At 37.9% G+C, this 17612-nt stretch overlaps 1 protein-coding gene across 2 annotated transcripts in view; it reads left to right on the top strand.

Moving 5' to 3' along the window:
- The window catches only part of CCDC80 (coiled-coil domain containing 80), a 36436-nt gene that overhangs the window by 1119 nt on the left and 17705 nt on the right, over positions 1 to 17612 (top strand). For both annotated transcript variants that reach the window (XM_051985292.1, XM_051985291.1), the window contains exons 2-3: positions 83 to 1952; positions 11878 to 12034. In XM_051985292.1, coding sequence (XP_051841252.1) covers positions 96 to 1952; positions 11878 to 12034 — 2014 coding nt within the window. In that variant the 5' untranslated portion in view covers positions 83 to 95. The remainder of the gene's footprint in view (positions 1 to 82; positions 1953 to 11877; positions 12035 to 17612) is intronic.

The raw sequence follows: 17612 nt of genomic DNA, 5'->3' as shown, positions 1-17612 counted from the left end.
GCCTGCAATTAAATCACTTTCTTGTTTTTCTTTTCTCTCCGTTTTTATGTTCTCACCATTACCACTGCCCATCGCTACTCAGAGTGGACGACACAATGAACTGGATGATGGAACGGGGCTTCACCATGCTGCTGACAATGTGGGTAGTATGCCACTCAGAACGCCACCCTCAAACAGTGGACAGAGCTGGAAAAGTGTTGCCAGTTTCCCAGGTTAATGGTAGACCACTTCGATTCCTGAGGCACACAGGGAGGGCCCAGGGAAACGTGAGGTCTATATCTGATAATCCTGACCATCCCATTTTAGACAGAAGGAGAGCTGTGCCTGTATTAAGATTAGCCCGCCCAACTCCCCTGCCAATGCAGACCAAAGTGGGTGGCAACCGAATGAGACAAGAACAGAGACCAACAGCCAAAAGCTCCCCAAGAGAGATGGTAAAAGATGAAGGATCCTCTGCTCGGGCAAAAATGGTGCGATTCCCATCAGGGTCCAGCTCTCCCAACATCTTAGCCAGCTTCGCAGGGAAAAATAGAGTTTGGGTCATCTCTGCTCCTCATGCCTCTGAGGGCTACTACCGTCTCATGATGAGTCTCCTAAAGGATGATGTGTACTGTGAGCTAGCAGAAAGACACATCCAGCAGATTGTGCTATTCCATGAGGCAGGGGAGGAAGGTGGTAAGGTGAGAAGAATCACCAATGAGGGTCAGATCTTGGAGCAGTCCCTCGACCCTACTCTCATTCCCAAACTGATGAGCTTCTTGAAACTGGAGAAGGGAAAATTTGGTATGGTGCTGCTGAAGAAAACCCTACAAGTAGAGGAACGCTACCCATACCCAGTTAGGCTAGAAGCAATGTATGAGATCATCGATCAGGGGCCCATCCGAAGGATAGAGAAGATCCGGCAGAAGGGCTTTGTCCAAAAGTGTAAGGCAGCTGGTGTGGAAGGACAGGTGGTTGAGGAAGGGAATGGTGGCGATGGTGGAGGGAGCAGACCAAAAGTGGGCAGTGAAAAGAAGAAAGAAAATACAAGGAGAGGACAAGCCCAACCAACAAGGGAGAGCCGAGTGAAAACAGTCAAGAAATTAGTCACTACAACAGTAGCTCCTCCTCCAAGGGTCACCATGCTTCTTCCATCTCCTTCAAAGACAGCAGCCTGGACCACCCCTCGTGTAGTGACAGTAGCCACCCGGCCCACCACCACAACTACCACCTTTCCAACCACTCAGAGAACATGGACTACTAGGGTTCACACTACCTCTTCTTCCCATAGGCAGCCCTTGCCAGCTGAGGTGACAACTCCCAGGAGTACATGGGAAGATTTCTATCCCACCTCGAGGAAGGAACAGCACAAGGAGAGGCAACAGACTACCAAGAGACCAAGCAAGACCACTGGCTATGAGAGCCACACAGCAGTAACCACCACAACCCCAGACCACTACACAAGGGCTGGCATAAACCGTTTCCGTGACAACCGTACAGATAGGAAAGAATATGGCCCTCGGGATCCAAATGTGGTGCCAGTTCAGCACAAACCAGTGAAAGCAAAGCCACCTAAAAAAAAAGCCCAGGAAAAGATTCTAAGCAATGAGTACGAGGATAAGTATGACCCTAGCCGCCCTACTGCTTCTCATCTAGAAGAGGAGCTGGAGGTAGGAAACATTCCCCCTAAGAAAGGGAAAGAACCAAAAAAGCATGATCGGCCTGACAAGACTGAGAAGAAGAAGAAGGTGAAGAATGAGAAACCAGACAAACTGTTGAAGAGTGAAAAGCAAACCAAGAAGGACAAAACAGATAAAAAGAATAAGCAAGAAAAAGAACGAAATAAAAAGAAAAAGGGGAGCAAAACAGAACAAGATGGTTATCTGAAACCCACTTCAAAGCTTTTCACACAGAGTTCCAAAAAATCATTGACTGACCTGCTGGAATTTTTTGAAGGGAAAAGGCGACTCATTGTAAGTAGACTGCTCAACCTGCTATTTTAGAGGGGTGGGCCATGTTTTGGTTTGTTGTTTTTATGAAACAAAACTGGGAGGTAATGGATGGATGGATGGATGGATGGATGGATAGATGGATGGGTGGATGGATAAATGGAGTGAGTGAATGAAGGAAAAAAGGAATTAAAAAAGAAATGAAGAAATAAGTTGAAAAGCATTTGTTAAACACTTAGCTTGTGCTATCCTCTGTGCTGAGTATTCAAATAAAGAAAAGTCAGTTCCTACCCTCAAGGATCTTACTTTCTAATTGGGGGAAACAGACATAGGAAAATTATATTTTGGTTTAGAAAACTATAGGAATGATGAGTGCAACCATAGACAGGGTACTCATTATGGTATAGCTGCTGCTAAGAAGTATGGGGAGAGTAATACAACTATAGCAAAAAATAATTAGGCATTCAAAGTATTTTTGTCTTTTTGTTTTTTGTTTTTTTAACCCCAAGAGTTTTTTGGATCACCAAAGTTGTCCTACAGCCCTATGTAGACTCACATGGAGAATCCAAAAGTCCAGAATTTTCTGTTTGTCAGTAGGCTGATAATTTTCCCTTCCCTCCTTCACAGTCTTATATTTTCATACATAAACCTCTCTCCCTATGATCTATAGGGATAGGAGAGGAGGGAGCAAGGGTATTCTCAGGGGTCAGGGTGGGGAGAGAAGATAAAAGGGAGTAAATCCCAGGTAAGCTTTGTTGACCAAAAGATTTCATCTATTTCATGAAAACGAGTTTCTTTGTAACTGAGCAAGCATAGACAGAGCTGTTCTTCTAGTGGGGTGGTAGGAATAAGGAATTAAAAAAAATTAAAATCACTTTAAAATGAATACCAAGACCAATTTTGAAAGGGAAAAGAAATCACAAAAGAGAAGAGTATTTTTGGCAGGAGGGTAGGTGATGAATTTGAGAGGGCAAATTTATGTGTGTAAGAGCCTTAGTCCCTTTTTAGCACCAGATGCCAAAGTTGCTTTCTATACTTCCTCATGATTAGCTCTCTGGGTAACCAGGTAGCAATGGGAGGGTGCAATGTAAGATGGAGAATAACTGGAGTACCAGAATTTATAATGGGATAATAAGGTATAACTGAGTTTAAGGATCAGATTCCAATTAATTCTGGGCTTTATTGTTGAAACTAAAAAAGGAGGGTCAGTATGTATGAAAGTTAATATATTAAGATCATTCATACACTTAAAGTCTATCACCATTGAACCCCAGAAAGTGGTATCTGTGTTGGCAGAGATAAAATGGTATTGGTAATAGAGAGAAGATGCAGATTTGGAAAAATATCCAGTTAAAATTTAGTTCTTCCTCTGAATCACTGGGTAGTTCTGAGTATTACACTTTACTGGGCTTGAAGCATTCCTCAGGCCCACATAAGGGTTACTCCTTTACAATCACATAAGAAAACAGCAAAAGCTAGTTAAAACTGAATTATGAAATATAGTTAGGGATTCTCCCTAGGTCCACATAAAACATAAGGCTAGTTTTTTATAAATAATGTGAAAATAGTATTTTTTCACTATTCTTTCTTTCCCTTTTCATTGCTCTCTCAACTCCACCCTAGATACAAAGTTTCATGCCTAATTTAGCCTTCCTAAAAGTATGTAACTTAATAAATTTGTATCTTGATCAAATTATTTCTTTTCTCTGGGCCTCAGTTTACTCATCTATAAAATCACTAAGTAAAATGACTTAACTACTAGAATTAGACTAGATTGTTAGGTCTAAGCTCCCTAGCATTCTAGGATAGTAAGGTCATAGGATTTGGAAATGGAACCAGCCTTCAATTCAATCTCTTAACTTTACAAATGAGAAAATTGCATAAGAAAGTTAAATTAATGGCTCTAGATCACATTGATAGTAAGAGGCATAGTTGCCTTTAAGTTCTGATCTCCTCACTTCAAATACAATTTTTGTTTTACTTCAGATGTTGTCTATTCACTACATAACACTGATCATTTATTGTCTTTCAGTAATACCAAACTTCCCCCCCTCCCCCAATTTTTTTTTAATACTTCTCAGGAATAGTTGTATTTTAGAAGATTTATGGACTCTTAGAACTGGAAAAAAGACACCCTAAGTGATTTTATTTAGGTTCAAAGAAGTCAAGTCTCAGAACTAGGGCAATCCTCATGAATTTCTAATTATGTGTATTTCATGTGCCACATATCCCTAAAATTACATTATTCTTTAAGATTCAACTTTTCATACCTATCAATTAAATAGGATACTGATTGAAACCCTCTTCTCACCAATTCACTTCTCTAGTCCCTTGGTAGCCATTATACAAACTTTCCATATCTTTCAATCTGAGCTGGATTTGTACCAATGACCTGAATTGAGAGGCTCTGTCTCCTATTAGTCTTTGGCTGTTTTACTAACTAAGTTCAAATAATGATTTGGAGCTTTAAACAAAGCAGAAATCCTGGTGGTATTCATCTTAGGTGGGACAGTTCCCAGAATTCTCTTCCATCTTTCAGCTGTTTCCCAGGGTTCATGTCAGAGTACTGGAACCAAATCCAGAACTTTGGAAAGTTTAGGTGGAAAAGAGAGATATGTCTTTTTTTCCCCTTGCAATTTCAGTTATTTTTATTTTTATTTTCATTAATTTTTTTGTTTTGAGTTACAAGGAAATAATCATAGATTAAGGAATAGCCTTCAGTAAAGGACAGGATATCAGTGTCATTGAACCATCATTTAGGAGTTAAAGGGCATATTTTATCTGGAAGGAAAATTATTTGGGGAATGATTTATATGGAAATCTTCTACCTCAGGTCCCTCAAATTTGACTCACTTTTTCATTTGCACCATCCCAAGACATAGCTGAATATTTATTTTGGGACTTCTGAGACCTACTCACACTCTTTTAGAGGGTGATCATGGAGAAGGAGCTGTTGCCTTCTCCCCCAGTCCTGGGAACTTGGGGCATCATGGGGGTTTGTTTGCCTGATGCTGCTTTGTGGAAATCATCCAATCCCCTGGCCACTGTAGCTTAGCTGACCAGCAGGCAGAGTTCACCTTTTGGCCAGGTTATAGTGAGAGAATGTGCCAAAGCTATAACTGTGAATCCTCCTGACAAATTCCTCTTCTGAAAATGCTGTGACCTAGTGAGTTAAAATACAAGGGAGGTTTTAACTGCCCTCCCCTAGATAGCACTCTTTTCTCTCTCCCTCATTTCCTTCCTTATCCAATGATCTGAAAGTTCAACTCTGCTTTTTCTGCTTTTCATATCATAACAATAAATCTTCAGCACTTGAAACTTAGTTGACAGTTTTTGCTGATGTCACATGGGGCAAAGCAGAATCCAAGTTGGCTTGCTGGTGGCTTTATGAGCTCACCAGAGTTAGCAAGGGCATAAAGCTTGTTATTAGAAATAAAATAGGAATGAGATATGTTGCATTTTCCCCACTGGTGCACCCTTTCAAATCATGATTCCACCTGAAATTTGTTTTTTGAATAGCTAGTGGGGGAGCTAGTTAACTCAGTGGATGCTAAACCTGGACTCAGAAAAATCTGAATTCAAATCCAGCCTCAAATATTCACTAATTGTGTGACAATAAGAAATTCATTTAACCTTTGTTTGACTCAATTTTCTCATCTGTAAAGTAGGGACGATAATAAAACTTATCTTCTAGGGTTGTAGTGAGGATCAAATGAGATAGTAAGCACTATATAAATATCAATTACTATTATTGACAGAAATAAGAATCAGGTGAGAAAAGATGATTAGCATTGTCTTGAATATGGTATTTGTTGTTCAGTTATTTCAGCCATGTCTGAACCACATTTTGGGGGTTTTATTGGCTAAGATACTGGACTGGGTTTACCATTTCTCCCTTCAGCTCATTTTATAGATTAGGAAACTGAGGCAATCAGGGTTAAGAAACTTGTCTAGGGTCACATAACTAAGAAAGTGTTTGAGGCTGGATTTAAACTCAGGTTTTCCTGACTTCAGACTTTATACATTGCAATACCTAGCTAGACCTGAACATAGTATAGTCACTTATAAATGTTTATTAAATTGGAAAAAATAATCAATGTATAGTAAAGATTAAAGATTGATAGTAAAGGAGTATAGCCTTAGAAGAAAAGAGGAGAATAGGAATCAGATTGGGATAAATGTTTTTATGCTTACTGCTTAGCTTTTCTGTATCATAGTTACTTTTACATCTTAAAGATATAAAATATGTTTCAAACTTAGATACAATTTTTTAATATTCCAAGGAATATAATGGTTCAGTTAATATTCGCCAAACTATAAAGACCTAAAAGAAGATACTATAGAAGTTTAAGTGTAACAGCTAAAATTTTCTTTCTAGTGGCCCCAACTTATCCTGATATCTTGGAAATGAACAAGGTCTATGGATTAAAGCAAGTGTACAATATTTGCAGCCTAGCCAATCTGATATCCAACTTGATATGCCTCTCATATGCCTCACACTTTTACATTCATGCAATCTCATTCTTTTGAAGAACAAAAATTCACAATCATGAACCCTGAATTTGAAGTAAGAGGTTTTAATTAGAACCCAAATTCAGATTCCATTATTAACTATCTAAATAATCAGGTCATTTCTACTATCTATGCCTTGATTGTCTCACCTAGTGAATGATGTGATGATATTGAAGTAATTGATTTCTGATGACCCTCTCAGCTCAAAATCTACAGTTTTATGAATAGTTCATCAAGCCTTTATAAGAACTGTGGCAACTAATGTTTTCTGTTTGCAGGTGGGCAAACTGATGCACAGAGGTTTTTACAGGACAACTCATCCATAAATCTGAGATGTTCTGATTGTTGAGCCAGTTCAATTTTGCATACATGCTAGCTTTCAGTAAGTCAATATAGATGGAGTCTTGAACTCTCATTGAGGATGTGCTAGAATCAAATTGTATGAGTTCATGAAAGCTCAAGAGAGTTGATTAAATTTTCAGTGTAAAACTTTGCACTTTGAAAATGAAAAAAAATCCAACTATATATAAATCAGAGTTTGATTTATTGTTTTGTTACCCTTCTAGACTTAATGCAGTAATGAAGAAAAAATGTTAATAATCAAATTAAACTTAAAATGTGAGTCTCACATGCAGTCACTCCTTTCCAAGAGCTGGTTGTTAAACATTTACCAGCAAAACCCTGACTATAATTCTAAATTTTTACTTGCCTCCCTTATATGAATCACAGAGTAATGAGAATTAAAGATGTCTAGATGGTACAATGAAAAAAAAAAAAATGACAGGGGCAGCTAGGTGGTGAAGTAGTTCAACCCTGAAGTCAGGAGGACCTGAGTTCAAATCTGGTCTCAGGCACTTAACATTTCCTAGTTGTGTGACCCTAGGCAAGTCACTTAAGCCCAATTGCCTCAGCAAAAAAAAGTTAAAAAAAAAATAAAAATAAAATAAAAACAAAACAAAAACAAACAAACAAACAAAAAAACCCACTGGCTACATCTGAAACCAGAGAAGCTGGGTTCAAATCTAACAATTGATACTTACTTTCTGTTAATCATCTAATCTTCTTGGATCTAATTTTCCTCAGCTACAGAGTGAAAGAATTGGATTAGCTGACCTCTGAGTTTTCTTCTAGACTTGATGGATCCAAATTAAGAATTTAAAATTTAAGCAAAACTTTGCAGACCCTGATTATAAATAAGGTAATTAAATTATGAGAAAATCTCTACTTCCTGTCATGATCTTAAAGAAAACTTTTACCTGAACCACCCAGATGTTTGTTTCCAAGCCTTGACTTTGCTCTGCCTATACAGACATTATATGACTTCCCAGATCAACCATTTATTTGCTAAAAATTGGTTAATCGATTTGATATTAACTGATTAAATCAGATAAATAACTTAGAGGCTTTATTAAATTGATTAGTGTTTACTTGTGGTGATAGCTAAAACAAACTAATCTTCAAACCTTTTGAAATCATGATTTTACATAGACATAGCTGCAGTCCACGTAGACTCTTCTATATTTTTTCGTGAAAAGAAAAACCTTGTACTAAACCCATTGTCTTGTACCCAAAGATCAACCTATTGGTCAGTCTAATGGTGTTGAATTTCAGGAATTCAGTCACAAGCTCATGTAATACAAATGGCTCCCTTTAGGAGGTGAACCAACCATATGTATGTAATTGAAATACAAGGGCCAATAATGTCAACTTGACCTCGATTATCTTAGTATTTCTGCAGTCCTCTGCTTATTTGGTCCATTTGGGAAATCAATTTAATTTAGAAATGATTTTAAAATTTTGAAATAACAGACTACTTCTCCATTAGGAAAAAAACCACTGTGGCAATCCAGAATCATTTCAAGGCTGAATACACTACTTTAAAATATCTGGCATTTAGATAGCATCTTCATGTTTAGGTATAGCCAGACTTTTCCCATTCTGATCTGTTCACTTTCCTTATGCAAACAAGCTTCCTAATCCAGTGAGCATGGATTGAGCCAATGTTCCATCTGGAAAGGAAACATGGAAAAAGAACAGCCATACTCTATTAAAGCTACAATACAAGTCCCACTTTACACCCACCAAGTTGGAGAGATGCCCAGTGAAATTGCTAGACAACAGTGTTTACTGAGACTAGCACCCCTCCTTCCTTAGAGACCACTGGGATGCTCTTCTAAGAAACAGGGAATTGGAAATCTTTGCTGGATACGTTTCAAAAACTGTTTTAGTTATTGCCAGATAGAAAATGAATGTTGTATAGATGTCAATGCACAGAAAAACAGTCACCAAAATATGAAATAAATACATTCTTTACATATTGAATCAATCATAACAAAGAGAGAAGATGCTAAGGTTGATTTCTCAATTCATAGACTGATGGTAAGATGGTAATCTCGAGCTCCCTTTCCTATATTCTTATGGCAAAGTCCATCTACATTTATTATTATCTTGGCACAGTCAGTTATGATTATCAGAGGCATGAGGCTTCATAATGGATAAAGAAGAAAAAGTATCTTTTAACTTCTTTCCTGGATACTTTTAAGATTAAGACAGAGAATTGTCATCAAATCCTAAGATCATAAATTTAGGACTGGAAGGGGACCTTAAAGTTTATTTAATCCAATTCCCCATTTTGCAGATAAGACAACTGAAGCCTGGACACATTCCTGACTGTCCCTGGTACATCCAGAGTAGGTCCCTATCTTTTGAGCATAACCCCTTATCCATTTAACAAAGACTCCCAGTCTCTCTAGGCTAGACCCATCAAAGACAGATTTATAAGACTGCCTAGATAGACTCCTGTCTAAAATAAGCCTTTTCTCTTTGGGATCAGCTTTTGCATATTTAGGTTTGGGTACAGACTATGTTGGATACCTGTTTACAAAGGAGAATCCCTAGACTGATAAACTCATACCTGTATGTGATCGTTCTGTTTCTCCAATTAGCCTGCAACTGTGTCACACACCTCCTGGTAACCTCAGTATTCTGCACAAAATAGGTGTCCAGTAAATGTTTATTGCTGTCCATATTTGTGATGATGATTTTGTGACTCAATCATTTTTAATTGTATCTGATTTTATGAAGTTTCTTTGCAAAGATACTGGAGTGCTTTACCATTTCCTTTTCCATCTCATTTTATAGATGAGGAAAGAGAAGAAAAAAGATTAATGAGAAGGTCCAGGATCACATAGCTAGTGTCTGGGGCCAAATTTGAACTCAGATCCTCCTGACTCCATGGCTGGCACTCTATCCACTGTTCCACATAGCTGCCCCATGTGATACTGATTCTATGACATAATTAAGTTACTTCTTCCCCTTAAGCTCAAAAGTTTTTAATCATGCATTCTTCATGGATTGCATGGGGAGAAAAAACTTTCTCTATTACCTTTTCCCTCTTCCTCCTCTCCTCAAAGCCCAAGTTCTGATCATTGAAATATAGTTAATTCCTCCCTGCCCTATACTCTGGCATGCCTCCTTTCAGGTTTACAAAGAGGCAAGGAAGAGCCTTATGGCCAAGTGTGGGAAAGATAAGAAACTTCTTTCTCCTCATTCTCCTAGAGATCCAACCAACCCTGCCCCCTGGGCAGAGTAAAAAATCAAAATGAACAGAATAAAATTGTAATAATTATGAAAGTGAACAGGATATCATCCTTCTAGATCAATATATATACACACACACACACACACACAGAGAGAGAGAGAGAGAGAGAGAGAGAGAGAGAGAGAGAGAGAGAGAGACAAGAGAGACAGAGACAGAGACAGAGACAGACAGAGAGAGATAGAGACAGAGAGAGCATTTACAATGATTTGAGCACAGAACCAGGTACTGTGAATACAAAAAAGCATAATGCTGATGTTAATTTTTTGTTCTTTTAAAAAATGAATGCAGTCATAATTGGCATGCCTTCTTCTTGAGGAACTTATGGTATAACTGAGGAAACATGAAATTTATATGAAAACAACAGATAATTCAAGGTAACTTATGAGAATTGTGAAATATGTGATCCAGACAATAAATGTTACAGGAAATCAAAATTGTGAAAGATAGCTTAGAGATGATCTAATGCAGTCCTCTCATTTTATGGATGAGGAAACCAAGGTTCAGGAAAATTTTTATTTTCCCAAGGTTCATTTCATGACCAGGTGTGAGTAAACAGAAGAGTAACAGTTAAGTACAAGTATTGTAAATGCAGTTAGGGGAAAGTTATCCAAACTATATTGATAATCTGATAGATGAGACATTAGCCCAAAGTACTTTGGTCAGAAAAGGAAATTCTTATTGGACAACATAAAAAGAGTTTAGAGAAAAAGAAAAAGGAAACATTATCATATTAATAAAACCAAGATATATCTTGCCAGATTTGTTTACCCAAGAACTATAACATCAAATTGATATGGAAGATATTATGATTTGGAGAACTTTTGGAGAAGGGCACCTAAAATGATCCATTGGGTGGGAAGAAGCTTTAAAGGAAGGCCTTGAAATCTGATATTCATGTAAGTTTATTTCTAGAGATTTCCTAGAGAAAAGCCATCTCTTCAAGTTCCCTTAATTAAAATGGGGAGGAAGGGTCATGAGAGTGAGAGTGAGAGAGTGTGAGAGAGTGAGAAACTGATCTACTTTTTTTTCCTACTATATATTATTACTCTTCTTCCTTTTCCCCCCCTTCTCCTCCTCCTGCCAGAAGGGCTGATGGGGTCCTGGGTAGGAGCCTAGACTAGAAGAAATGTAAGTGAACCCGAGTAGGTGCCCAGAATTTTAGAGTCAGAATATTTGGCTGAATAGACCTGGGTGTAACTTTGTAGGTCTTTTTTTTTTTTTTTTTTTTTAATGTTTGCACAAGAGAAAATGTGTGGGCTAAAAGTTTTCTTTAAAACTGTTTTTAATACTGAATAAAGACCCTAAATAGAATCAATGGAAATTTAATTTTGTGTTCTCTATAAGGCCAAAAGTAAAACTATCTAATCAGGCAAAATGAAGCATTATTGATATCATCTGGTAAATTTTTAACCAGTTGGAAACATAAAAGTTAGAGTGGCCTTATTAGATCTTATCATTCTGTTTCAGCAACTGGACAGTCTTTGTTTACCCTCACAGAGTGGAATGTGATTAAATGTTTAACAACTAGCTCTCCAGAAAAAAATGAAACTATGCATATAGCACTTTTAAGTTTAATCTGTACTATGAATATTTTCTCCATCATTTTCTTAAGCCTAAACAATCATTGAAACAATAATACAAGCCCTGATTTGTAGTGTTTGCCAATTTCTAAGGTATAAATGTTCATACTGAAAATTTAACAATCATCTCTCAGGAACCATTTTGAGATGGCTCCAGCATACATCTGTACCTCACTCCCTTCTTTCAGATTGCTTTAGTAAGATCTTTCTAAATATTCCATACAGACTAACATTTTTTGTTTCTTTATACCTCTAGCTCATCACTGCTCCTAAGGCTGAGAATAACATGTATGTGCAGCAGCGAGATGAATACCTGGAGAGTTTCTGCAAAATGGCAACCAGAAAGATTTCTGTGATCACTATCTTTGGACCTGTCAACAACAGTACTATGAAAATCGACCACTTCCAGCTAGGTGGTTTAAATTTTTTTTCATTATATATTTTTTTCATATCCTTAAAGTGGAAGGAGGTGATTTGCCTCACTATTGCTTCTTCGGTGTACTATCATGGCTCTATTTCTTTCATCCCTTCTTCTTTTTCCATAGAGGTCCTAGAATTTTCCATATAGACTCTAAAATGAAATTTATGGCATTTTTTGATGCTAGTTTAGAAGACAGGGAAATTGTGAGAATGAGAGAAGGAACTCAAGTATTAGTGGAGAGGCAGGGATACCACGAAGAGAATTAAGGCACAAAGGCAATTGCCAGAATTCTAACACTTTTATGTGGGTCCAACTCCTCCTAGAACAAAACCTTTTGATGGGCTTGTATGCGAAATAGATACGTTTTGTAGACTGGACATAGCAGGTGCTTTACTCACTCACTCATAGACTCAGGGTCCTGCCAAACTCCTTGGAACTCCTCAGCTCCTGGCAAGACTTGGAGGAGAATTAGCTAGAGTTGAGAGAAAGTTGTTTGGGCTAAAGGAAAAAGCAACTGAAAAGATATAGTGGACTGAGCCTGATACTGTTGGAAAAGGAATCTTGATTGAATTTGTTTCTTGGCAATTAAAAAAAAATACTAATTAGCCCTGTGAGACTGACAAATAATAATGTTCAGTGTTAAGGCTGTAGACTATCATGACCTCATAATACTTTTCAAGACATAGACCAAACATTACACTCCAAAATGTTTTTTTTAAATACATTTCTAAAACACTTGAGAAAGAAAAAAAAACTTTTGGCAAAATTCTGTTATGTGTATGTATTTCCTCATTTTTATTATTTACTTCTTACTGCCACAGTATGGGATTTTTTTTCCTGCCTTCACCTGTATTTCATATAGGGAATTCTCAGTGAGCAAACTCTCTCTACCCACGCAGATCAATGTCTTGAAAATTAGAGTTAAGAGAGCTAAAAAGTAAGTATCTTGTCCACAGTCACACAGCCAGGATGCATCAAAGACTGGATTTGAACCCAGAACTTTACATCCAGCTTTCAATATGCTGTGCCATACTTCTTGGACAAATCAACATTTTTTATTTTTGACCTAATCAAAGACATTACTGCTGCTAGAAACATAGGCTATCTGAGAAAAAAGATGAGGCATTTATCTATGAGGCAACCTGTACACTCTTCTTCCCCTTTTTGGAGAGAAGAAAAACATAACAGGGGCTTGCCACCCATGGGATCTGGCTGGCCTCTTTGGCATTCTTTGTGGTTATCATCCAGCCTTAGTCAGGAAATGCAACACTCTGGAGTTGGATTAAATTATAGCTGTTAAGTACTTGGAAGTCTTTAAAGAAAGGTGTACTTATGCTGTGGGCTATTTATATTTTCAAAGTTCTTTGCAATTGGGATTTATTACCTCAGCTTTTGTTCTATGAGGGAAGATAGATGGTTATTTCTCTTTTAAAAGATAGGAAATTTGGTGTTGGTTAAACTGAAGTAAAAAAACCAAATAGACAAAAATGAAAATAAAAACAAAACCTCTTGCCTCCTAATTTTTAGATTGATATTTAGGCAGTTCATTACATTAAAATCTGATATGATATAGAGAATATAGATACAGAGAACTAAAGTCCAGTGTAGAGAAAGAATTGTGTTAGGTGATGATAGAAGCTCAAGCCCAAGGGATTAAGAGTGTCAAATTTGTTATCTACCAATCCCATATATAAAGTATTTTTTAAAGTCTATTATACAAGCCTTCAGAAAAATCATTCTCTCTTCTCATCTCAGTATCTATCTTTCTCCAAATATTATAAGTATTTTGTGTTGCCTGACAATTTTACAATGTAATTCTGTTGCCTTTTGGACATCTGGATCTAATGTAAATTGTATAGATGCCTATGTTTTATTTCTGCTTCATAGGGAGCCAGGCACCATAATTTGGTTGTTTGCTTCCTTTGGATGCTAGACTAGGCTTGCTTTTTTGGGGACCTTTTTTATTCTTTTCCTTTTTGAAGTCCAGGATGCCTCTCTCCTCATTTCTCATCAGATTTGAAAGGAAAGACTACCATGTGTGCACTACTAAGCCAGAACTGACAGAACAGCTATGAGAAAATAAAAATCAGCTTGCACCAGCATCCAAAATCTCACATAAAACTTTGGCCCTGACTAAACTTCAATTGTAAATTGATCAGATGGCTTTAATTTTCCATTTGAATTTTTTTCAGGCACTTTTGGCCCTTCCAAATTTTAAGTGGGCCCAGAAGTAAAGTTCTTTATCCAGTCCCAGTGTCATTTGTGTCCATGAGTTCCCCTCCCCCCAGCACTGGCATTCAAGAGACTGCTGGATCTAGATAACATGTGGCTAAGGACCTAGAATCGAGGGTATTTATCTTACTTAAGGTATGCAGGGACAGAGAGAAACAGAGAGGGAGTCAGAGAGAAAAAGAAAGAAGCATAGACACTGTATGATTAATCTAGGTTCAGAATTCGCATTCAGCAAGCATAGTCTTAAAGAGGGTGGGTACAAGTTTTTTACTGCTCAGAACCTTGATTTAAACAAGATATAAGAAAAAAGAGGAAACTTACAGCATAAAAGTAATGGCAATTTACAGACATGGTGATCACCAAGACAATATAAGAAATAAACAAGAGACAGTATACAACATTCCTCTTCACCACTTCAAGGAAGCTACAGCATCTGGATTCCAATATCTGGAAGAACCCAAGTCACAGCTGTCCAAAGTCTTGAGTTGGACATGAGTGGGTTTTAGCCAAGAGGTACCAATCCTCCTGAGTTCTCAAAGTCCCTCTTTACTACGGGGTTTTATAGGCTGAGAAGAAAGAAGGCATTATGCTAAATATTCTCAGTTGATACGTTTCCCTTGAGACAGAGCGGCTCCCTCAGGTACAGGATGCTCTATCGCAAGAAGTCTATCAAAGAGAATATTTGTCTATCCCTTTAGGAGGATTGTGTTTACTCCAGGAACTGGCCAGGTTTTTGGAGTTAGCATAGATCTGCCATAAAGAATACTCATTAGTAAAGGTGCCAGAAAGATGGCCAATCCTAGTAATGCTTCCTGTGATTTATCAGAAGGTAGGAGTACATTTCAAAGTTCTCAGCAAACAAATTTACACAAAGGCATGCTTGAGACTCCCTGGGATTCTCTACACACACACACACAGAGAGAGAGAGAGAGAGAGAGAGAGAGAGAGAGAGAGAGAGAGAGAGAGAGAGAGAGAGAGAAGAGAGAGAGAGAGAGAGAAGAGAGAGAGAGAGAGAGAGAAGAGAGAGAGAGAGAGAGAGAGAGAGAGAGAGAGAGAGAGAGAGGGAGAGAGAGAGAGAGAGAGAGAGAGAGAGAGAGAGAAGAAAGAGAGAAAGAGAAGAGAGAGAGAGAGAGAGAGAGAGAGAGAGAAGAGAGAGAGAGAGAGAGAGAGAGAAGAAAAAGAGAGAGGGAGAGAGAGAGAGAGAGAGAGAGAGAGAGAGAGAGAGAAGAGAGAAAGAGAAGAGAGAGAGAGAGAGAGAGAGAGGAGAGAGAGAGAGAGAGAGAGAGAGAGAGAAGAAAAAGAGAGAGGGAGAGAGAGAGAAAAAAAGAGAGAGGAGAGAGAGAGAAGAAAAAGAGAGAGGGAGAGAGAGAGGGAGAGAGAGAAAGGAGAGAGAGAAGAGAGAAGACAGAGAAGAGAGAGAGAGAAGAGAGAAGAGAGAAGAGAGAAGAGAGAAGAGAGAAGAGAGAAGAGAGGAGAGAGGAGAGAGGAGGGAGGGAGGGAGAGACAGAGAGACAGAGATAGAGAGACAGAGACAGAGACAGAGACACAGAGATACAAAGACACAGACACAGAGACACAGAGCAGAGACAAATGACAGGGAGAGAAAGAGGATAAGAGAGACACTCAGATAGAAAGTTATTTTGCTTGAGCAAGTTCCAATCCATCAGATGCACATTAGCTAGGGTGGTACAGGGAAGCCTAGAAACTGTTCCTCTAAGGCATGAAGCTAAAGTTAAAAGAGTACAATGTTTGAAGGAATTTCTTTACTGCCAATGGTATTTAAAAGATGCTAATCTTGGAGGAGACATATGAGTGTGTGTTAGGACAATGGAATTAAAGGGAAAATCTCAAGGGAAAAGTGGCAGGCTACAAATTCTGTTTGTTCAGTAGAAGGAAAAGACAGCCCTGTTCCTTTTTGGCAATATAAAGGTATCTATTTGTTTGTTCACACACACACACACACACACACACACACACATACACACACACACACACACACACACACACTGTTGTGTTTGGAGATGAAAAATGTGTGATAACATTTGACAGGTCAGTTTCTCAGCACAAGAACATAGTGTGCCCTTTAAAGAAAAAAGATTTTTGGTAGTTTGGGGTTGGAGATAGGGAGGTTTTCAGTAGAATATAGAAAAGAGGAAGTGGTTTTAGAGGGTGAAATGAAAGTATGAAGAGGAATGGCAGCAGTATCTAAATCAGGTGTAGTCAAAATAAAAGCCACAGGCATTTTTTTTTTTTTAATTAGCAAAGAAGAGAATAGCAGACTGCATCATCACTCTTACAGATAACAGCTGGAACTGCCCTCTTCTTTGCCTCAATATTTTCTGCTCTGAATAAATTATTTTTATAAAGTTGAATCTATCAGGAATTTGAGATAGATAAGAATATATTGATCCTCGTTATTTTTCCTCAAAAGCGATTGGCTACGTACTAATTATCCCTTGTTGTTGAATCATTTTTCCATCATGTCCAGTGTTTTGTGGTGTCATTTGGGGTTTTCTTGGCAAAGATACCGGAGTGGTTAGTCATTTTCTTTTGCAGCTCATTTTATAGATGAAGAAACTGAGGCAAATAGGATTAAGCGACTTGCCCAAGGCAACATTACAAGTGTCTGAAGCTGAATTTATACTCATGAAAATGAGTCTTTACCTAACCTGGTCTTCTTAGTTGATGATGAATTGTAGATGCTGCCTCTTATCCCTGCCATTCCAAGATGACTCTTCACGAGTGTTGAATGGCCAGCTGCTCTGTTTTCTGGAGTTTAACCATGGTTTTCCTCTTTATTATTTAACTTTTGATTTTAATAGTTTTCAATCTGAGAGATTAGAAGAACACAGTGTTTAGAGCTGAAAGAGATATTTGCGATCATTATTAGTGTTGCTAATGTTATAAATATATATATATATATATTTAGTATCACAGTGGTTAGGAATGGAAGTGTCTCAGTGTGGGATCTGTCTCTGTGTCAGTAAGTAGTGATGATTTGTAGCAAATAGGTGATGTAATGGATACTGTCCTAGTCTTGGAGTCAGGAGGACCTGAATTCAAATATGGCCTCACTCACTAGCTATGTGATCATGGGCAAGGCTGAACCATTTGCCTCATTTTGTAATTTACTCATCTGTAAAATGAACTGGAGAAGGAAAAAAAAATTCACTCCAGTATCCTTGCCAAGAAAACCTCAAATGGGATCACAAAGAGTTGGACGTGATTAATTGACTAAACAACAATTTGTACAAATCCCTCTTGCTTCCCCCTCAAACTTATCTATGTTGTCCCCAATAACTACCGTCCCCTTCTTTTATCTTTTGCTCCACATAACA

Source organism: Antechinus flavipes, chromosome 3, assembly GCF_016432865.1.
Source record: "Antechinus flavipes isolate AdamAnt ecotype Samford, QLD, Australia chromosome 3, AdamAnt_v2, whole genome shotgun sequence".
Taxonomy (NCBI): domain Eukaryota; kingdom Metazoa; phylum Chordata; class Mammalia; order Dasyuromorphia; family Dasyuridae; genus Antechinus; species Antechinus flavipes.
The sequence above is the reverse complement of the archived record's forward strand: the minus strand, read 5'-3'. Positions and strand labels throughout refer to the sequence as shown.